The 22,897-nt window shown below is 40.0% G+C and overlaps 1 protein-coding gene across 1 annotated transcript in view; it reads right to left on the bottom strand.

The window, feature by feature from the left end:
• MYH9 (myosin heavy chain 9) overlaps positions 1 to 22,897 on the bottom strand; it is a 68,857-nt gene that overhangs the window by 15,440 nt on the left and 30,520 nt on the right. Inside the window, exons 4-20 of the mRNA XM_021554050.3 lie at positions 22,453 to 22,480; positions 21,634 to 21,727; positions 16,578 to 16,670; positions 15,809 to 15,872; positions 15,156 to 15,254; positions 14,161 to 14,304; positions 11,260 to 11,355; positions 10,071 to 10,189; positions 8,879 to 9,031; positions 7,482 to 7,655; positions 6,541 to 6,714; positions 5,883 to 5,997; positions 3,337 to 3,530; positions 2,845 to 2,966; positions 2,417 to 2,486; positions 1,290 to 1,450; positions 463 to 571 (exon numbers count right to left, since the gene is read on the bottom strand). Coding sequence (XP_021409725.1) covers positions 463 to 571; positions 1,290 to 1,450; positions 2,417 to 2,486; positions 2,845 to 2,966; positions 3,337 to 3,530; positions 5,883 to 5,997; positions 6,541 to 6,714; positions 7,482 to 7,655; positions 8,879 to 9,031; positions 10,071 to 10,189; positions 11,260 to 11,355; positions 14,161 to 14,304; positions 15,156 to 15,254; positions 15,809 to 15,872; positions 16,578 to 16,670; positions 21,634 to 21,727; positions 22,453 to 22,480 — 2,009 coding nt within the window. The remainder of the gene's footprint in view (positions 1 to 462; positions 572 to 1,289; positions 1,451 to 2,416; positions 2,487 to 2,844; positions 2,967 to 3,336; positions 3,531 to 5,882; positions 5,998 to 6,540; positions 6,715 to 7,481; positions 7,656 to 8,878; positions 9,032 to 10,070; positions 10,190 to 11,259; positions 11,356 to 14,160; positions 14,305 to 15,155; positions 15,255 to 15,808; positions 15,873 to 16,577; positions 16,671 to 21,633; positions 21,728 to 22,452; positions 22,481 to 22,897) is intronic.

Here is a 22,897-nt window from a genome sequence, read left to right on the forward strand (position 1 = left end):
GGTCTGGGGACCTCAGCCCAGGAAGGATATGGACTTGTTTCAGTGGTCCAGAAGGTCACAGAAATGATCAGAGGGCTGGAGCACCTCTGCCATGAAGACAGACTGAGAGAGTTGGGGCTGTTCAGCCTGGAGAAGAGAAGGCTTCAGGGAAATCTCAGAGCACCTGCCAGTACCTAAAAAGGGGTTCACAAAATAGAGGGGGCCAAACTTGTTAGGCAGGCTTGCTGTGACAAAAGGATAATGGTTTTAAGCTAACAAAAAGTAGATTCAGACTAGATATAAGGAATATGTTTTTTACAATGAGGGTGGTGAAACACTAGAACAGATTTTCCTGAGAGGTGGTGGACAGATGCTCTATCCCTGAAAACATTCAAGGTCAGGTTGGATGGGGCTTTGAGCAAACTGATCTAGTTGAAGATGTCTTTGCTCATTGCAGGGGTATTGCAAAAGGAGAACTCTTACCTTGGTGAACAACCTCCACCACTGCCAGTTCCGCAGTTTCAGATAGGCAGCACAGTTTCTCTGAAGCACTTTCATAGCTGTCAGCTGCTGCTGGCGCTTGGCAAAGGCTCTGCAAAGCAAGTGGAGATAAGACAAAGGAACCCAGAGCAGCACACAATTTACACCATCACACCCATTCTTAGATGCTTCTGTTCTTTTACTTTAGAAGGTTTCCTTCCAAATAAACTAGCAGTTTCCAGCAAACTTTCTCTTGATTTTTTTTTCTGCTCAGGTAAGAGTGGCTCTTTTTTCTTTAATCCAATTTCCTATTTTAACAAAATTTCCCTCATGTCTTCTACTTTGAAAAGCTTTACTATCTTCATTTCCAAAAGGGAGATCTGAAGCAGAGGTGTGTTTTCCCACCAAACTGACAAGTACTACTTTTGATCTTAGAACTGTACCAATTGCAGCGCTACCTGATAGCTGAAGAGAAACCCTACACCTCCTGTAGTAAGACTTTTCCATTTGCACCTTCACAGCACTTCTGTCAAAAACTTGATCTGGTGCACAGCATTCTAACAGAGACGAACAGACCTTATTGCTCAGGTAGTTTCTGGGATACAGCACACAGAGATTCTTGCAGGTGCCAGAAGTTTGGCATTACAGAGATGAGAAAATACTGAAAAGACCATCAACTGTCATATACAATAAATAAATCATGACCTTTCTGACAAAAAATTTCTAGATGTAATTATTTCATTTTTTTGAAGAAAAATTGTGCTTGAATGGGAGAAATACATGTTTATGATTAAATACATGAATATGACTTCAAAAATCACTGTACTTACTTTCTGGCCAGGTAGCCTCTGCAACATGCTTGGAATCCAATAATGACATCTGTGATCTTCAGATCTCTCTCTTCTTCAAGATGAGCAAGGACTCCAGCTCTGAAAAACACTTTACTCTGTCCAATTCTGTAAAGGTTGGAATCCAGCTCCAATGCTTTGATCTAAAAAGAGACAGAGAAGAATTTGTGTCCTGCAAAGACTGTTTCATGTGAAACATCACAAAGCATATTTGTGGCTCGTGGCTCTAAGACAGCCCTTGTCTACAATGTGCCACTCAGGCAAACCAAAGTTGCTAACTCCCAATGAATTCCTGGCCTATCCCAATTAGACGAGCTGAAGCTCAGCCAAGCACAGCATCAAATGGAGGTAATCAGAGACAGAAAATATGACAGAAAGCATAATTTAACAGAGGTATCACGTCAAGTATTCAGAATACAAGAATGCTGTGACAAACGCATATCTAGTCCTGAGAGCCCTCTTTCTTTTCTAGAAGAAACACATCTGTTGATCCTTCCCATTTACTTTTTTTCAGTCCTATCTTTGTCATCTTTGTCAAAAAAAGACACCCCAGCCCAACCTTCCTTTCATGGATTTGCTGCCAGTGCTTATATTACCTAAGCTAGGAAGAGTCAGCTAAACTCCTGTAAGACAGAAAAGCAGGAATCCTTTACAGCCAAGCTCAATTCAAGCCTAATCATCAAGATAGAGCCAAAGCTTTCCCTCTGAGGCAGGCAATTCTACACAAATTAATTGGAGACTCTGCTGAAAGCATTTATCAGCAGCAGGCCATTACAAAATGTTTACTGAAGCTCATGCTTTAAGCACATGCTAAAGATAGCATTAATGCTTCTAAGCATTTTGATTCTATGAATACTGCTGGCATCTCAAAGTATGGATCTGTGGAAACAGAAAGGTCCTCTTGCCTAGGATTTTTGAACCTCATGCCAGAAAAAAACCTCCATCCACAAAGGCAAGAGGAAGTTTTTTGCACCCTTCTCTCAGACAAAACATTTGACTTTGGAATTTTGGTCTGTGAGTACAAGTTATTTTTAGCATGCACAACTCCAACTTTTAAACCACACCCATAAAGTTTATTCTATTCAAGTAGAGTTTCTGGGATGTTTTACCATCAGCACGCAAGCCTGCTTTCCATCCATAAATCCTTTGGGAATTGCATTTGGAGTTAAGATTTCATATCTGAAAATGAGAAAGAATCAGACTGGTCACACAAGAGTATTTGAAAACAACAAGACAAATCAGTATGCATTCCTATGCCATTGTGAGTTCAACAGTTTTTCAAAAAACACTGCACCCCTAGACAGCAGAGTATGAAGTAGCAGTCTTGGACAGGGTCCTCTGTGCCTCACCTTAACTACATCCTTACTGGAGAAATCAAAAATGCTTTTGGGAGGCTTTGTGCCAGGGTATATCAAGGTACAGATGTATTGTTTTTGAAAAAGTGGCAATCTAGTTGCAGTAAAAGACTTAAGTTTTTGTGCGTAAGTCATAACTTTGCTCAGCTGAAGACTGCTTCAGATTCTTTTCTAGGGCTCACCTTTGTCTGAATTCCTGGAATACAACTCTGTTGGGGAAACCTTGACGACAAATACGGATTCCCTCCAGCACTCCATTACAGCGAAGCTGGTCCAGGACCAAGTGGGGATCCAGTTTTCCAGCCTAGTGAGGAAAATGTATATTTTATTAATACCACAAAGCTTTTACAAAAATGGGTTACCACCCTGCCTCTCCCCGTCTCTTTCTTGTAAAGAGGCCAGTTCTCTCTTTTCCAGTTAGAAGTGATGGAAAGCTTTTATGCTGCCTTAAGAACTTAAGATCAGTCTCCAAAAAGCTTTTATGCTGCCTTAAGATCAGTCTCCAAAATTTTAGTAAGCATATAGTTATTTAGGATGACCTTAAAAAAATGCCCTGAGAAAACAGAGCCTCTTCCAGATCTCTTGCAAACCCTGACAAAAGCCATCAAGCCAGTCACACGCCCCATGAAGCTGATGTAAGAATGCATGGGCTGTGCTGTTATAGCTGTCTTTACCTTTTTCTCATGATTGGGGATAATGCAACGGACAAAGTTGGGGTTGGTGTTCCTCAAGGTAGCCATCAGCTTAGCCAGCTGTTCTTTGTAGAGCTGTCCCACAGTCCGGAACATTCCCTTCCTGGTTTTAAAGGCCCCTGGCAATGCTGTATCTGACATACCAGCTACTTGATCCAGCCCAACAATACGGTCCACTAGAGAGAGCACAGGAAAGATCATTAAAATTCTCCCACAAACAAAGGAAGCATTGGGACATACAAAGAACACCTGGATAGAACAGGATAAATGAGAGGAGCTGCAGGATCCTTTTTGCTTCATCTCTACACAGATGTCGACTCCTGTACAAAATTTGTGCAGGGATAGGAGCAGGAAGGAAAAGAAAGCATCAGCTCACTACAGGAAGTTTGAGTGATGGAGTCAAACTTAATCCCAAACATATGCCAAACTGATGACCTGGATGGCAGCACTGGAAGAGCAGTCTAGAAGTGAGTTTCAGAAGCTTCTACTTGCTTAGCTTAGAATGAAAAACAACAAGAGTTCTAGCTGCTAGCCCAGCAGAGTCAACTATTAGTTAACTCTGATCCAGAAGGGGCCACAGATAGAGAAAAAGCCCAGCTTCACTCTTGCATTACAGGCAGGACTGTCAAAACCAATGATCATAAAAGTTGCATCTACTTGTAAACTGAACAAGCACAGTAAAAGGCATGACAAAACCCAAACCTCAGGATATCACTGCTCGAGTTGTTATTGGAGTACAAGTATTCTGTAACACAGACATGAACAACAGCACTAGGAGAAAGTCAGAACTCCCTGCCCCAAATTTCTCCACTAAGCCACTGTAACATCCAAGCATTGATGAAACTTATCACCTTGATGGATGGACGCTACAGATTTTTTTTCCTCAGCGGAAGTCAGCTAGATCTGACAGCAGTAGGGGCAAGAAGAAACTGAAGCTTTACTTTTTCCCATTGCTTTTCTACATAGAGATAAACATTCACCCAATCCAGCAAAAAACAACTGTATCACTATAAATTTCTACCCCTCCAATACACTTTTATTAAGGGCTTCAAGCTTATCTTCACCACCTTTAGTGGTTGGCTGATGCTTACACTCAGGCTCCCAATCTTCACTTCAGAAAATACACCAGCTTGTGCTCAACTGTCTTCTGATTAAAAACAAAAAAAATTCAGCTGCTAAGAGACACCCCTACAAAAGAATGAACTAGAAAGAGTATTCTCATTTACACCTAGTATTAGCTAAAAACTGTTCACTTCTAGAGCAGCTGTTGGAATAGGGTCACAGCTGTTTTATCAGAAAGAAAATAATGTTATGTTACTAGATGACATCACAGGGAAATCCACAGAAGTGCATCCCAGACTGTGGCTGTGCTAATTCTCTTAATCTTGAGCCCTTAAATCTACTTCAAGATAGTGAAAAGGGACAGTCACTTGCAACAGAAGATCCATCTAAGAACAATAAATGAAAACTGGTAAGCTGCGGTCAGTTGACATTTCAAGCCCAAGAGTAGTCTCACACAGCAAAGGCCTTGTTAGGCACAATTTGCTGATGGCCATTTTTCATCCAGGACAAGTTCCTTTGCCAAACTTTCTTTTAAATTATCAGCTGCCAAAGTGAAATCCCAGTACTAAAACCAATGTTAAACTGGATTTAAGTTGCTATGCAGTCCCAAAATCTTCCTTCCATGTCTTGCAAGAAAGACAGCTGTGCTAGCTCTACATTCAGCTGACAGGGATTTGTTTCTAGTCAAGTCATGCAAGAGCAACTTTTAGCATCTGAATGTGTATTTTTGTATTCACTTTCAAGGTGAGTTTTACTTTTGTTTCAAAGTCCATGAGAAGCTACTAGCACAAAGCAGAGGAAATGAACAAGAAAGACAGGCAGGTATGACAAAGGGACAAAGAGAAGTTAACGGAAGCATTTCTTGCATGGCTCTAGGATGGATCACACACATGACACAACAGCTGAGTTTCTCAGTCACCTGGTTCTAGATGAAGAATAGGAAAGTGTTGATAGAAATAGGCTCTCTGAACCTTCTGCATCTCTGCAACAGACAGAGACGTCAAAGAAAACCTACCACAGAAAGTGACAGTAACAGTAAGACTCCAAACTAGATAAAACCCAGAGGAGATAGAGTAAAATACTGAACAACACTGCAGAAGGGGCACACTTAGTTGCAGGATTGAAAACAGATTCCACTTCAGATCTTAAGTGTAGCAGCCATACAAGCTGCTGGCTCATAATGGTGCATTCATATTTTATCCCAGTATTCCTCACTTTGAGGATTATTTGCTATACATACACAGCAAGTTTAACAGAAGTTGACACAAATGAACCTTTCTTGTGAGTTACAGTGAACTTTTAATGAAATACTATGATCTAAGCAAAGGATGTTCCAGATAATGCTCATCTTGGTGGCTTAGTCTTCAGGGGAAAAAAGCAAAACAGCTCATCACAGGCTTTCAATGCTCAAGCTCTTTCACACACAAAAAAAGAGCAAACAAATGAAATGAAGTTTAATTACATACCATCTTTCCACAGCTCAGACACAAACTTATCCGACGACTGGTGCAGAAGAGTGGCGATGTTATCATTCAGCGGATCCATGTTCTTCATCAGCCATTCATCTGCCTTGTAATCCACCTGGAGTAGATAAACACATCAAGAAGGTGGGAGGGGGAAGCAATTTCCTGCAGCCCAATATCTAACATCTGGCACAGTCTAGAAAAGTATCACCAAGGTTTGCACAACAACAGATTACCTAACCATTCTTGGATTTGCCATCTAAGTAAGCACACCTATGAATTTACAACCCTTACAAAAAGCTGTATGTTCTGTTCTGTCAGTGAAGGGAAAGGATTTACCATCCAGAGTGTGACACATAAAACAGCTGCATCAGCATTTTTGGTGATGAAGTCTTGATGCAGGTTTCTGAGCAGTACGTCCAGTCTCACCAAGTCACACAGAGCAAATTCAAATTATTGTCAGTTTGACACATCCTGGACTATAAATATAGATATAAACTGCAGACTCTTAGACCCTGTAAGCTCCTCTGCAATGAAACACTTTCATGAAATCTTCTGATGGTTTCTCATAGGCAACCATTTTGGTAAGTAGCCATTTCTAAGAAGCAATGTTTATGAATTAAGCATTCCAACTATTACATTTTAGTTATTAATTCCTTACCTTGCCAGCATAATGTATGATACAGAAGTCAGCTTTGTCTTTCAGCTGTTTTGGCTTCTGAAATTTGGGGTGGGTGCCTTGTTCTTGAACAACTTTTTCCACAAAGCTTTTGTCTGTTGCTTTTGGGAACCAGCACTCTTCATCCAGCAGAGCCAGTATACCAGGAGGCCCAGCCTTAAAAAGAGAAACATCAAAACATCATTAACGACATGACTACAACAATAATTAACACCTTTTGATGGCTAGAGGAGAAAAAAAAAGAATACCTAAGCCTGATCCACATCACATTCACCTCTTGTGTAATATCAGTTAAACTACTTCCATTGCAATATAAATTGTTAATAGTTCTTCAATATCCTCATTGGAATTCTGACCTTTTTTATGAGAATGTCTCTTCTATGACATTTGTCTAGGTTGTTTTTTTTTTGGGAAAAGATATTTTTAATAGAAGAAATATTATTATACAGTACTCTAAATATATTCAGGTGTCTAAATGCAAAAGGCCATAGCAGAAAGTTTCACAAACTAGTCCTTACTATTGGAACATCTAGAAAATTTGTAAATTCTCAAGTTTCATCAGAGCAGAAGGAAAGCAACAGAGTTCACAGTTCTCATCACACCTGTAGTTAAGTAAGGAAGTTCACAGTACTTATGGCAAGCTACACATACATCTAGCACCATGCAGACCTACACAAGTGAAGATAATATAGTGAGAGGAAAAAGTGGCCGATTAGATCCATTTTCATGCAGTTTCCTACAGAACTGATACTAACAGCCTTATTGGTGACACACTTTCAGACAAAGAAGAAACTGTTCATCCTGCTTCTAATCATATTACAGTATCAGTAGAGGATAACAAAAGCTAGAGGGCCAGAGATTATGTCCTCAATGACAAAATCAGTGCAGCCATTTCCTGCTCAACATAAAAACAACAAACTTACCGGCTTCTCTATGAGGTCAATGCAGGGCTGCAGGTCCAGGCCAAAGTCAATGAAATTCCACTCTATGCCCTCCCTCTGGTACTCCTCTTGCTCCAGAATGAACATGGTGTGGTTAAAGAGCTGCTGCAACTTTTCATTCGTGTAGTTGATACACAGCTGCTCAAAGGAGTTCAGCTAATGAAGAAAAAGGCAGAAAGATGTTTGACCAATTGCTTGTGAAGACACACCTTGCATCCTATTAGCACAAAATATCATATTTGTGGTTCAGGAATCTAAGCTAGAGTGGGTCAGACAGTCCACTGTCAATAACCCCTTTGGATATGAACTGCCTGTTCTGTCACATGCCACTGCACACTGCTGCAATCCCTAGGGAAGTTCATACACACTGGTTCTCAGACTTTGCAAAAGAATGTTTAGCTGTAAACAGCAGAAGAGTTACTACAGCTACTTAACCCGGGACAAGAAAGGACTCTGGTTTTCTCACAAATGCAGAGCCAGCAATTCCTCTTCATAGGAAGAAGTAGCAACAGAAGCTAAAGACAAATTCCTAATAGTGTGTGGACTGGAAAGTCCCTTTTTAATCCTTATATAAAATCAGAGCAAGGAAAGTGAGGGAAATTTCTTCCAAATTTCCAGATTTCTTCAAACAGTATGGACAAAGTTAATAACCCACAGTGCATATTTATGTTTGACCACACAAAACATAATGCAGCTTCTAAAGAAAGCGGTCCTATTCTAATTCCTTCCTATTTATTAATTCCTAACTATGTTATTTCTCCTCCTCTTGTTTTCATGAGATCCAGAACTGTGAAGCCAAAGGTACACTAATAAGAGGGAGAAGGAAAAAAAACACCCCCTAAAAAACCCAACCAACAAACACACACACACAAAAAAAAAAAAAAAAAAAAAACCCACGAAAAAAAACAACCAACTTTTCTGTGTCTCAGTTTTCTATTTCATTAATAAATGGTCCAATTAATTTTGCAGCTGTTCATGAGATAGACCCCAGCATAGCATAACACAGGTTGGCAGGAGCTGCCTTGCTGCGATAATGCTAGGATACTTCTTTTTTCATGGCAGCCTGTGGCTGCTTCAGATTATCATGCAAACCACATCCTAAAATTATTTAATAGAATCCCATAATGGTTTGGCCCAACAGTTCACTGTCATCTAGAGAAAGGCTCACATTTCCCCTCTCTTCCATCTCTCCCTCAACCTTCCTTCAGCTCTTCTTCTCCTACACTTACCTTGCATGAGATTTGGTGTTGATTCCCTTTTTTTGTGGGCTTTACATTCTTATCAAGAGTGTGTTATTTTCCAGTTGTAAAGCTATTTCCTTCTGCGGTCTTTGCTCCGTATTAAACTGTGCTGAGTGCAAGGACCTGACATCTCCTTACCTCAAAAATCTCAAAGCCAGCAATGTCAAGGATTCCAATGAAGGATGCACCCTGTCTCTTGGTCTTATCCAAAGCCTTGTTGATGCGCATAACCAGCCACCGGAACATCCGTTCGTAAGTGGCTTTGGCCAGTGCTTCAATGGCAAAATCAGCCTAAGCAGCAAACAGATCAACATCAAAAGTTGCATTACAACCCAATGAAAGGCACAGATCATACTGCTTCAGCATCTAGCAGCACAACTGTAGTCTGGCATTTTCTCTCCACTAGGAAATTCACTGAACAAGGCTTATTTCAGTTTATTCCAAATGAAAAGTAGATGGCATAGTGATAGTCCATATACAGAGCAAAGAATTTGTTTCTAGTGTGTCAGAACCAAATTTCAGGATCCTGCCTGCTGGAGGAAACAAGAGCTGGTATTAAAGAAAGAAAAACTATGCCCAGTCACGTCCAAAGACTATAGTAACATGGAGTATTTCATAGACCCAAGGAAATGAACTTAAATTCTTCTGTAACTTTGGATTTATGAAGCCAAATCCCTCCCTGCCACTACTCTACCTGTGTTTGACACAAATACTACGTGTAGTAAGAAATTAAGCATCAAAAATGACAAGCAGCATGGAAAGGCAATCTTCGACTTTTTCCAGACTTCAATCTCTTACCAACCCCTTCCATGTTACAGGGCCATGTTTCTTTATTTAGAGGATAATGCTGTATTCATAGACAGGCAATGAGTAAGCACGGGGGTTTGCTCCATTCAAGCAGGCCATGAGCTCCTAGGTCATGTCTCATTTACAGCACAACCACTCAAGAATCTTGCAAAATTTCCAATCAATTTCAAGAGCGAGCAGCAAATTCTTCTATCTTACTAGCTGACCTACTCAAAAATAGTGCTTTCTGTATTGCACCAACTTGGAAATGTCACCCTTGAAACTACTAACATTGAAACTACTAACTCCCCAGGAAAGCCAGTCACCAAAATTAGCAAACTTGTGTTCTCTTATTTTTTTTCAAAAGAGAAGTGCTAAGGCACAGGGTGAATTCTATCTTTATACAGATTACATAAACAAGTAATATATTATGCTAGAAGCAATATATTATGGCACAACGTTCAAGTGTGCTTGCCATTGCACTAGCAGTGCAGCAGTAAGATAAGAGATTCAAAGTACGGATTCATTTTTTGAGAATGCTTACCTGTTCTTTGGTCTGAGCTTTCTGGACATAATCTCGTCCAACTTTGATGCGAGGAGTCAGGATACCTCTAGTGAAATCTGTCACGTTGATACCCAAAAGGTGAGAAACCTTCTGAGCAGCTAATGATGGTAAGAGAAAACGAAAAGATTCATATTACTCTGTTTTTCTCACAGAAAGCGAGAGAAAAAGAACAACATTCCAACAACTGTCTTTAGAAAAGTAAGGGCACAGCTTACAAAAAACCTTAAATGAAGACCAGGTTGCTGAGACAAAATACCTTCCTAACAAAAAAAACTCCAAAAAAACCCATCTTGCAACCCATACTAGTTTACTGAGTTTCTCCAGAAGCCACTAGAGTATATTTCAAGTAATAGTCTCATACAACTCAATTGTAACACAGAAGCTTTAGAAAGGTCATTGTCTGTAATCAATCTAAAAATACATCAGAAAATTGATTTCTTAATCAAGCTAATTGCTCTGTCTTCATCTACTGATTAGTCTTTTAGACAACTCTGTATTTCAAATTCAAAATCCAAACCCAAACAGTTTATTCTCCTCCTTAAAATGACATTTCAAGCATATTTCAAATAATAACAGCCAAAAAAACCCCTCAGCTTAGCGAAAAGTTAGCCACATTTGCACTTCTGCAGTACATCTGCAATGAAGGTCTATGAGTTAAGTGTTCTATCACATGAAACATGGCACCATTTACACATTCAACAATGGACAGTGCAATTAAAATACGTACATATGCTATTAATACCCACCATAAAACTATCCACCACCTTACTCTTACAGTTACCAGACTACCTACAAAGGCAGCAAAGAACATTCCTTAAAATCTGATAATACAGGTTTGAAGGAGCAATTACTGTAGCTTGTTTAAAACACACACTCCACATATTCCAGTAGAGTAATCCTTTTCATCTGTTCATGGTGTGTGCTTCCTGCCTAGCCCTGACACAGGAACAGTGTCACATTCCTGCCCGTGGGTGGCTGCAAACACACGCCTGGCAGAACACTGTGCATTTGTACAGGGCAGGCCAGCTCCTCTGACAAATAATTCACCCTGTGGAAAAACAGGACTCCAACATTCCATACATACTGCAATACATTCTCTCACTGGCAAGAACTTCCTGTAGGCTTTTTTGCTGCACTTTTCTTTGGTGTGGGGGAGGAGGTTGGTTACCTGTATTGTCTGGCATAGAGGCTTGGTCTGTATTACGCTCCTTCTTGAAGACAATGTTGCCAAGTTGAAGAACACCCGAGATAACCTTCAGCAGACCTTTTGAAATAGTAATAATAATACCAGCTTAGTGTTAGACATCACCAAAATATGACCCAGTTATGCATATTACCCATTTATCTTTTCTAACATGGTAAAGAGACCCATCTCAGCATCCCAAAACTCCTTCTGAAATTTAGGGAAAAACACTACAGGTTATTCCTCTAAATGACTCCCATTCAGGACAAAGGACTTGCCTTGTCATTCCTATGCAAGACTACACAGCCTAGAAATTTACCCATTCTCAACATCTATATAAAAGTGTGAGACACAGGACTGAGGGTAAAGTGCCACCTACAACAACTGTATTTTTTAATAAAACACTTTTTCTCTGCTTGAGGGTAAAAACTCATGCAATGAATTTGATACCAAATTTTCCTCAACAGTTATTGTTAAAGAGACAGTTAAGAGTACATCCCAATTAAAGATTTTTTTTTTCTTTAACCCTCTAACACTTTCAGTTCCCTGACCAAGATCTGTAGACCTTACAGACACACATTATAGTGTACAGAAGGCAGCAGGATGTGGGCGAAAGTGCCTGGACCGTAACTATTACTAATTATATGCTGAAGCACCCCACCCCATTACTAATGATATATTCATACTCTTCAAACGATGCACGTCAAGAAGGCCAAGCTATCAGATGCCAAGACAGGGAAGACTATGTCAATTCAATTTTCACTATGTATCAAAGCTCATTGCATAATAGCTTCCAGTTGCCTTGAGCAAAGTAAACTGCCAATCACTTGAAGGGGATCTAAAGGTATTTTTTGTCCCCTAGTATCTACTTGTTTATGATGATTTTGGCTGGGGTAGAATTATTTTTCTTCACAATAGCTGTATGGCACTGTGCTCTGCATTTGTACTGGAAAAAAGTGTTCATAACACAGGAGAAGGCTGGGGGTGCACAAGAAGATGGGAAAGGACACAGCTGGGACAGCTGACCCAAGGGATATTCCACACCACATGGCATCATGCTCAGCATTTAAAGTTCAGAAAAGAAGGAAGGGGAGGATGCTGAAAGTGATAATGTTTGGTTCCCAAGTCTGCGTAATTGAGCCCTGCTTTCCTGGGTGTGGCTGAACATCTGCCTGCCCCTGAGAAATGGTGACTGAATTCCTCATCTTGCTTTGCTTCACTTGCATGTGCAGCTTCTGCTATACCTGTTAAACTGTCTTTATCCTGACCCATGAGTTTTCTCACTTTTACTATCTCAATTCTCTCTCCCATCTTACTAGGCAGGAGTGAATGAGCAGCCATGTAGGGCTTAGTTGCCAACTGCAGTTAAACCACAACACTAGCACAAAAAGATGTGTCTTAAGAAAACATCCTTCTGATGAGAGAGTGAACAAAGGCTCCATTATATGCTACATTAGGAGCAAGAGAAAATAAATATATGTTTGTGATTGTCATACTCTGCCCTGCACTGTTGCAGTCTCACCTTAAGTCCTGGGTGCAGTTTTGGGTGCCACAATATCAGAAAGACATAAAGCTACTAGGGAGTGTCCAAAGGATGGCTGTGAAGATGGTGATGGGTCAAGAGAAAACCATAAGGGGAGTGACTGAGGTCATTTGTTGGTCAGCCTGGAGAAGAGACTGAGGGGTGACTTCACAGCAGCCTACAGCTTCCCACAAGGAGAAGTGGAGGGCCAGGCACCCATCTCTCTGGTGACCAATCCAAGGGGACAGCATGAAGCTCTGTCAGGGGATGGTTAGGCTGGATTCTGGAAAAAGGGCAGTGGAACAGGCTCCTCAGCAAATGTAAAACATTAAAGCTATTTTTGCTGTAGTGCCTGGAACCAATAACTCATCTACATGACAGCAAAAACATACCCTAGAGCATACATTAAAAACAACTCAAAAAACTGAGCATAGCAGGATCCTCTGACAATGAATTAGGCTACCATTTCTTTTATTTGGTTTAGGCAAATTTCTCTTCACTCCATACAGAAGTCTAAGTTTCAGATTATTCAGGATATCAAGAAATGCATTAAACTGTTGATAACTACAGCACAGATTTTAACAGCTGGACCGTAAACAGCAGAAAGCACAGGTAAATAAACATGTATCATTTATTATACACTCTCAGTGTAGAGAGTAAGTCGTAGCTTTAGAAGACCATACACATTTCGAAGGTGAGACTTTGCAGAACACTGATTTCCAACCAGTGGGGCAGATCATGAATGAGCACAGAGCTCTGGTGAATATTTATCACTGCACTTTCTGCTGGCTGCATGCATTTCTGTTTTCACTGTCATGCTACTGTGCTCCCAGAATCAGACAATATTAATTTCTGATCAGCAGTTCAGTGTTAAGCTGGAAAGAAAGGCACTATGACCAGCCCATTCTCAAAGAACTAATCCAGCAGTGGCTGGATCAGATACTTTAGAGCCACTGCTAAGGTATAGGGGGAGCACACAAGCCATGTATTGCATAAGAGAATGAGGGGATTCTTGTATCTTGGATGCGTTTTTCACAAACTGGGTATACAAGCCTCAGATTGGGAACAAAAACAGCAAACAGAAGCATGTTTTTATTAGCTGCTTGTCCTAGAGTTAACTGTATAACATGCAACTGTGCTGGTAGGTCCTGAGGTGGGTCACTCCAAAGCCACTAAATTTTGTTACTTGAACACTGTTCACTCAGGGCAGGGGGAGCAGGAATGGACACAAGCAAAACAAAACCAACAAAATCCCTAAAGAAAAAGCTAACAAATCAAAACAAAACAAACAAACAAAAAAAGAACCAGTACCAAAAAAGCTCGAGACATGGCCCATTCCCTCTTTCCTTCTTGCATAGTCATACCTATCTGCTCTTCATCTGGGATGCCCATGATCTTCATTGCCTCCATGGTCTCCTGAAACATGTCTTTGTCTTGCTGACCCGGGATTGTAACATGCCCATTGGAAAGGAAGCGGTATTTGTTGTAAGGCTCCAGCAGCAGATCATCTTAGAAAATAATTGAGAAAGAAGTTACTATGGATTTTTTTTTTAACAGATAACAAGCTACCACTAATATCAAATTTCTGACTTGCATACACTACCAGCTCCTGGATGAATCTAGGATTAAGCCCAGTTTTACTTTGGGCTGAACATTTAATGTATTTTGAAGATCTTCTGTGTTATTTCTTGCTATTCCTTCCTCTGGACTACTCCATCAAAGCAGTGCCACTCATTAGATTCTAAATCTGTAAAAAGCATTACTAACTTGAAAGAAAATTTGCCTTTAATTTCAGATACCTCATTTGTTTCAAGTCAGACAAAAGTTTATATATAAACCCTTGAAACAGTAGCAGCTATGAGAAAGTCCTCTCCTTGTGTCATTCCTGCCGATCCATTTGCAGCTCCTGCACAACACAGACCCACAGTACTGGGCTGAGGTATTAAAACAAGGTGTGCAGGGATCCCAGACTGCTAGAGCTGCTTAGAAGCTTGCAGATTTGCTCCATACAGTTACACACCAAGAGCTTCACAGCAGGACCATTCCTGCCCCAGAAGAGTTTACATCATGCAAGACTAGACTAAACATGGGACAGTGATTTAGATAAGGAAGGGCGTAGAGTCATTGCTGGCAGAGAGACAAGTGCAGGAAGGAACCAGAGAAGCAAGTTTTCAGGAACTAAGAAGTGCAGGGGGAGGGCAGATGGATGTATGAGTGCATGAAAGAAGTAGAGGAGAGCTGACAATCCCCAAAAGGCAGAGAAGAAGGAACTGTGAAGGAACAGGTCCTTGTCTACAAGTGTTCTGAACCCTCTTGATGTAGTTATGGGATTCCTTCATCACAACATAATCATACTTACTCTTCAAATGCTCCCCTGCCCCAGAGAGCAGGTAGTAAAAGATGTGGAAGGTTCTCTCCTCTTTGGCCTGGCGAATTGCGCGTGACTTCTCCAGCAGATCTTCAGAGAGTCAAGGTCCATGACATGACATACAAATCCCTTCCTATTCTGTGGCAGGAGAAAAAACTACCTGATGTTCTCTCATACCAATTAACAAGGGCATTGACTTAGCAATCATTATCAGTCAATAACCCATTGAGCTTCTGGTCTCAGTTGTGCCAGCCTCTGAATGATGACTACGGTAAAAGAGACTTAATTGTTAAGAAACATAAAAATTGATGCTATCAGTCCCCACTTGCCTTGGAAAGAAGCAAGAATGAATGATGAAATTCCACACCTATTCATGTTGCTGCAGTTTATGCTTGCATTTCACCTCTTAAGATTAGAATTCATTCATTAATTCAGAAAAGGTCTGCACCATGATCACAAAGGTCACAAAATACTATTGAGGAAAGAGGAGACTACAACAGTGATAGATAGATAGATCTTGATAGTAGAAATTTAGATTTCCTCCAATTGCTTTCTCAGCCTAAGTGAGTGGTGATGAAAACTGCTAAGTACCATCCCTGACACCTCTAGAGCCTTGAACCTTTCAAGGTGTTACAAAAGGATACAGGTCTCAATATTGGCTCCAACAATGTAGCCGTTGACATCAAAGTTGATTCTGATAAATTTGCCCTAAGAGGAAGACAATAGCATTAAAATTAGTATTTCTTTGTGTTTGGTAACAACAGTCAACAACAGAGGTAAACCTTCTCTTTTTAATCCAGGAAAGAAAACTCCAAACAGGTCAGACAGGTTTTAGGCAAAACATAAGGTCAGCCAATAGGCAATGCCTAGTGATCACAACAGCAACTGAACAAAAAAGACACCAAGCATTTCCAGACACTTCTGTCATAGTGACAGCCTACAACTTGTACTCACTATGTTTCAACCTAGATTTCCCACAACCAGGGTCCTTTCAATTTCACGTTACACTACCCTGACATTTCCACCTCTTTCAGTATTAGCTTCAACCATTTTCATTTGGTTTTGCTCCAGCTCCCCTCCCACCTGCCTCTCAGATGTTGTCCACTGCTCTCCACAGCAAGCAAAATAAGGACGAGTATTTGCTCTCTAGGATAAAACTGAGTGTAAATGATTACCAAAAAAACCAGTACAAATGATCCTGGCACAGGGTCCTGTTTCTTCATTTTAGAGACCTAAAAAATCTATTCTGGACAATTCACCAAATGAAATTAATTTCCCAGATTAATTTAAAGGAAGTCACTCAATTACTCTATCCCTGATAGTAACTCACCCAACTGCAGAACACTCTGGAAAGTGTAAAATACACTCTTGATGCACTTTTTCAATGTGCACTCAAGACATAATAATACTCACAAATCTTGAGGAGTTGTCATTCTTTACTGTTTTGGCATTTCCAAAGGCCTCCAGGATGGGATTAGCCTGGAGCAACTGTCTCTCCAGTTCTCCCTAGAGAGAAATCCAAAATTAATAAAGTAGGTAGTGGTTCACAGCATTAACCTTGGGTCAAACCAGCGCTGCGGTTTCAATTCACACTAGTTTGGCATCTGTTGCAGAGAAGCCATATTAAACCTTAGGAGATGATCACTTAAACCTTCAAAGGAGACTCATTAGTTATCTGGGTTAAACAGAAACATTCATAAATTAGCCTTATTCCCTTCCTCCCAGTGTGTCTTTCTGTTAGCAAGAAGCCCTGCAAAGTTACTTGGCTGTAACATCCCATAGACTTTCCAGGGACAAAGTGAAAACCATATCAGCATCTAAGACCAGGCCTTCATCCCAGAAGTGTACTGCCATAGAGGCTGGAAGAGTGAGGTAAATCCTATCTTGCTATTTAAAGACAGCTCTGAACATTGCTACTAGTAGGTTAAGAAGTTAGTCTGAAACTGTCTAATGTTTTGTAAAAACCAACAAAAAGCTTGCACTTTTCCAAGAGTCTACATCTTACAAAGTACAAACAAGCAAAAATCTCCTTTGTAAGGAGGAACACACAAAAAAGAGAATTAGTGGTATCCCACAAACTGCATGATTGCTTGCATTCTGCTGCTATATTCACACATTCCTCCCCTCAAGGAACACAAAATGCTGGAAACTGTAGAAAAAGAAATTCTGAACTTTTATCTCTGCCTAGTACTAGGCCAATGCAGCATATACACCTTTCCCTGCAGGATCTACATGTATCCCTAACTCTTTTGAAAAATTACTTGTCCTCTGAGCTAAAAGCATGGTGTTCTCTATATTTCAAAACCAACTAAAAAGCTTCTGGAGACACAAAATTACAGTTTAGATTAATGTTTCTCTTTTTAGCAGTTATCAGTAAGTACTCAAGACTGCCTGTGCATAACAGATGGAAATGAAGTTTGATTTGTGAGAACTGGAATTTATGGGGAAACTATTTAAGGCTACTTCTAAAGGAAAATTGTTCCCATTTGTTCTCAAAGACAGATTAGTTCTTACACACTGTCTCTAAAAATACAGGCAATAAAAAAAAAAGAAGGAAGATATATGAGAAACTGTACAATGAACTACAAGTCTTTTTTACTTCCACGATCACTTCATGCTTGCAAAGTGCAAGGCCAAACAAGACCCCCAGTCCTGGTGGAACTGCACATACACAGAAGGGGCAGCTGCTGCAAACACCTTCAGTCACTGTCCAGTATGTGTAACAAGGGGCTTAGCCCTGGTAAGGTTGATGTCCCCGGACTGGGACATCATCTGTCTCACAACAGACCCAGCATCTGGCAATGCAAGGGAAAAAACCATGAAACTAGGGTTTAGTCCTTGAAACCGTGTGGTAGTCACATTTCCTCTTGTGTTCTGCCACATGTACTGAAGTTGGAATGCTCTTCCCTCACACCATTCCTCTTCCCTACCCTGCAGTGAAGTCCTAGGCCTATGTTTCTAACTGCAATTTAGTATTATTCAAGTGAGAGATGACAGCAACACAGCATTTAAACACAACTAAATGGAACAAGGAGGGATGAGAAATCAGGCTTTGACATGAAAACTATTTTAATTATTTGGCTATTAATAAACCCAAGGCCATACTTAGCTACACAAAGAGGGAAGTTTATGCAAATCCACATATAATAGGCCCTACTGTTCCTTAGTACCTCAGGAAAAAGTGTCATTAGTTTCAAGTAGGTGTTGGTAAATTGTAGTTTAGAGGTGATTAGGTCTCTTGAAACACCAAGGTAGCAATAGCATAGGGTGACAGCTTGGCCTCACAACAATATGAAGCTCTGGGGAAAGGAAAATGTTGAAGAGTTGGTCAAATCACTGAGCTCTCCTTAACTGCCTCAGCACCATAACACAGTGGGAAAATCCAAGTTCTCAGCAAGCCACAGCAACAGCACATAGGATTAAGTGTCTGCAATTACTGTACCCATTCCTCACTGCACGCTGTCTTTGTTTAAAAGGCAATTCAATAATGTTTTAAATTTTTAATAAGTTTTTGGGTAGAGTTTGTTGGGGATTTCTTATGTTAAATTTTGATGGTCACCTTTCACTGATGGAAGATACTTCATTATTTTTATACAATAGGTAATTTTGCAAAGCAAAACCATTACAAAATAGAGCTGTCAAAGCTTTCTAAAAATCCTAAGGTTCCTATCATTAAGATGCTGCCAATTTCCTGGCACTTGTAATTGCCATTCCTTGACCTGAAACAAATTTGTTTAACACTTGGCATTCATTTGAAGTATGTGCAATATTCCTCATGAAAAGAGAAGCAGAAAAAGCCACTGGGTCTGTTAGTCTGTGGTTGGCAGCTCCCAGTTCCCAACACTCTTCAGTACGCTGTCTTTCTATTGCACTGAAATTACAACACCAATTTAAAGCAACTAAAATCCTTGACATCTATCTACCTTGCACTCTGATTTTTTTTTTGCATCTCAAACACTTTTTGGAATGTTTTCTAAGAAAGACAGAAGTTTTTACAGCTACTTATTGTTCAGAAAGTATGGAGAAAGGCATCCAGAAATCCTTTAACAGCATGCATTTAAAAAAAATATTGGGGAGGTTGTTTAGGTTGTTTGTTTGGTTTGTTGAGAGTTTGTTGTTTTGTTTTTTACACTTCAGGGATTTGCTTTTGTTTTCTTCTCTGCAGTCATGTGAGAGATTATCAAATAACTAAATCCCAACACCAGTGGCTACATGGGAGAAGAAGAAACATCATCTATAAGCAAAGTTTTGTGACAAATATTTAAATATTAGCTACTATTACCCACGGATTTCTTATTAGCTGCAAAAACTCACATCTTGAAAAATCATTACATGAATTAAGAAGACAGTAGAGAAGCTGAGATTAAACATGGAAAAACACTGATTTCAACTTCCATAAATAGAAGTTTCAATAAATGGAAAAAAAATGTTTCTATAATTAGACTCAGTACACCCTGCAAAAGGAGCCTTAGTGTGCACTGAAGTCACACCATGCAGCTATAAGCTTATTTAGCTGAATATACTAATGCACTGGGAATGGTGGAATGCACTACTACCTCCAAAACAAGTGAGCTAAAGAATATGTTTTATAAAACTGATTTTGCCCTGATACTTGGAAATACATCAGTTTACATCCAAAAGTTCACGGTAAAGAAAGTACCACTACTTTCTATAATATCCTTTGTTTAGGTCTGTGCCTAAAGATAAAAATCTTCCATGACCAGTATACCCGAGATACTAAAAAAATTAAATGTATTCGTCTTCATAAACTCCTATATTCTGATTCCAAGTTTGCATCATAAAGAAGTGTTGCAGAGAGCACTCATTGCTGATTAACAAAGGCTTCAGCTTTAAATCCCCTCTGCTAAGGTCAGTTTAATCACAGCAGCAGGACTTTTTGAAAAAATCAAAACTTAGGGAAAAAAATTAAATATCAAACTTGGGCAAACCACCAATCAGTCCAACTTAGGACTGTTTTATTCTTCTAAGCAGATTGCCTGTCCTGCTCTGGTGGTTCAAGTTTTACTCATGGACAAGCAGTGGAAGAATACTTAACTCAACCCCATGATTCTATTTTCCACACTTAAAAAAAGAAAAAAGGAGAATGTTTCTAAATACAGCTACTGACAGACCATGGAAAAAGCCTTCATATGTCTGAAATTTTGGCACATAGAACATTGGTTTTTTTTGGTGGAATTCCAAAAGTTAGTTACTACTATGTGCATGCACACACACAGTGTGCCTGCATGCAGAAACACCTTCTTATTTATATACTCTGCATGCATTAGACATGCCTACACATTAAGCTACTACAGGAAAACTCTTATGTAGAGATGCAGTGGACACACCTGACACTCTACTTTCATTAAAGAACATTTCCAGCATGTTCAGATTTGGCTAACAAGCCCACAGTCCTAGAAGACCCTGGCTAAACACTTAACTACATCAACATTATTAGGAACACCACACACAGTATATGCTTAAGATTCTAGGAAAGCCTTGTCCAGTCCTATTGTCCTGGGGGAGTATTTCTAAGATGGTATATGTCTGGGAAAATCCTGCAAGAAAAACCTTAAAGGCAAACTAGTATTGAGCAAAGAACACAAGTATTCTTGATATCACTACAGTCTCCAACTGAACATCCTTACAAAAAAGATTACTGTGCACCACACAAAAAAAAATAAAAATTGTGAATTGTCTATGAATTTGCTTTAGCTGCAGAAAGTGATATTGGTGTGGAGTGAAAAGCTGCTCAAAAAAATCACACAATGGGACAGAAAAATGCATTCCTGGTGCAGAACGTGCAGTAAACGTGCAGCTCACCTACGAGGATACAACTGAAGAATTCGGCAATAGTCCATCGGGGGAGAGGGAGGGGAAAAAAATATAAGTGAGACATCTTTAAAGTCCTCCCACCATCATCACCACCCTCCTCTCATGTGCTGCTAACATTTGGCTGTTTTCCCCCCTTTTAATGTTTTCCTACAATTTATACATTTTCAGCTGATGTCCACTAGCCTACTATTGTATTCTCCAGTTTTGAGACAGCACGTGTAATGGCCAGACCTACTCTATAATGGTACAGAAGAAAGGAGACAACTCCCCCACAGAAGGGTCAGTTTTACACTGCCTAGACTGGTTATAAGCAATACAACCACGTGAAAAGATCATACAGATGATGCCTTTATAGCAGCTCTTGCCCATGCACTTGCCCACAAATCCAAGGGGATGAGTTTATGTCCTCTGTAGAGCCACCGAATTCAAAGGATTTATGGCTTTGAACAGTGTTCCCTGACTTGCAATTTTTGACAGACTTCTTGTTTCATAGTTCACTGACCTCCTCAATCCCCCGACAGATGTTAACACCTAAACTTCTGCTGAGCAATATGTCTTCTATCAACAACAGCCAATACATATTTAGTGTCCAAAGTCAGCAGAGCAATAAAGCATCATTAAACCTAGGTCTTACCTGGTCTTTTTTGGACTTGTGTGAGGAAGCAACATGAGCCAGATATTGAATAACCTTCTTGGTGTTCTCTGTTTTACCAGCTCCTGATTCACCTCTGTAAAGAAAATTTACAAGTTATCCACAAACAAGATGTATTATCATACTTCTAATCCCAAAAGGACTATCGACATCCTTAACCGCATTCTGACCATTGCAGCACCTCCCTTAAAACCAAGGGGAAAAAAGCTGGGCTGCAGCTGGACTGCAACATGGAAGACAATAAAGAACTGTGCTTTCCAGTTACTTGGATACAAAGACTGTCAAGTGGCTGAGGAATAGCTTGGAGGCTGTTGTAGATGTTGGGGTTAAAGGTAATGAAGTAAATCTTTCAGACGGAAGCCTCCTGACTGCAAGAAGAAACACACCAATTCCTTAAGCGTGGCTGAGGGCCAATCAATTTTACTGTGTCTAGAAGAAAAACTGCTGCATCAAGAGTATCTGTTACTCTATCAGCCTCATCAGTATGCATGTACTTAAACATAACAGCTGCATCAAATCTGAAGGATCACTCCAAGATTTTTCCATTGACAAAGCTGTATTTCTTTAGTAGTTTGAGCATAGGGGCCGTTTCAAAGCCATTCTTCCTCCATTTATTACGAAAAATATTTTGCAGAAGGAATTATATATTGGAGGAACTGTAGTGGGACTTTCCTTGACTCTCCATTATTACCTGATTCTGTAATTTTGCTACCAGCACTTAAAATTAAGACAGTCCTCCCAGCAAGAATGTAAAAACACAAACTTTTACATGCAGACAAACTGACAGTTGGAAATACTCACGTGCAAAGGATGGACTGATCCTCTCGATCTAGAAGAAATTTTAAAAGAGTAGTCAGACTAGAACTCTGAAAGTAAATGTGTCTGACAGAATGAAATCAACACCAAAGACACCAGGAACTAGTAAACACTGACAAGTATCTTCAGAAACACAGCCAAGTAACCCCTTCTCTGACAGGACACCCACCTCCCACCCTATGCCAAAGCATAATGGCACCACAGCAATTTAGTTTTCTTCATCCAGAAAGAATATTATTTGCATTACAATTTTTCCACAAACACTGAAGAAGTCTCTTACTGAATGTGTCTTTACCACACAGCTACAGGATGATGTGCATCTACTTGTTCTTCAGCCCCTATTGCAGTGGGCCCATATTGATTTACGAAAGTTATCAGCAGTGCAGTGAAAATGGAAGAGATAGGGAGAAAGTGGGACAGCAACTATTAC

This window comes from Lonchura striata, chromosome 5 (genome assembly GCF_046129695.1).
Source record: "Lonchura striata isolate bLonStr1 chromosome 5, bLonStr1.mat, whole genome shotgun sequence".
NCBI lineage: Eukaryota > Metazoa > Chordata > Aves > Passeriformes > Estrildidae > Lonchura > Lonchura striata.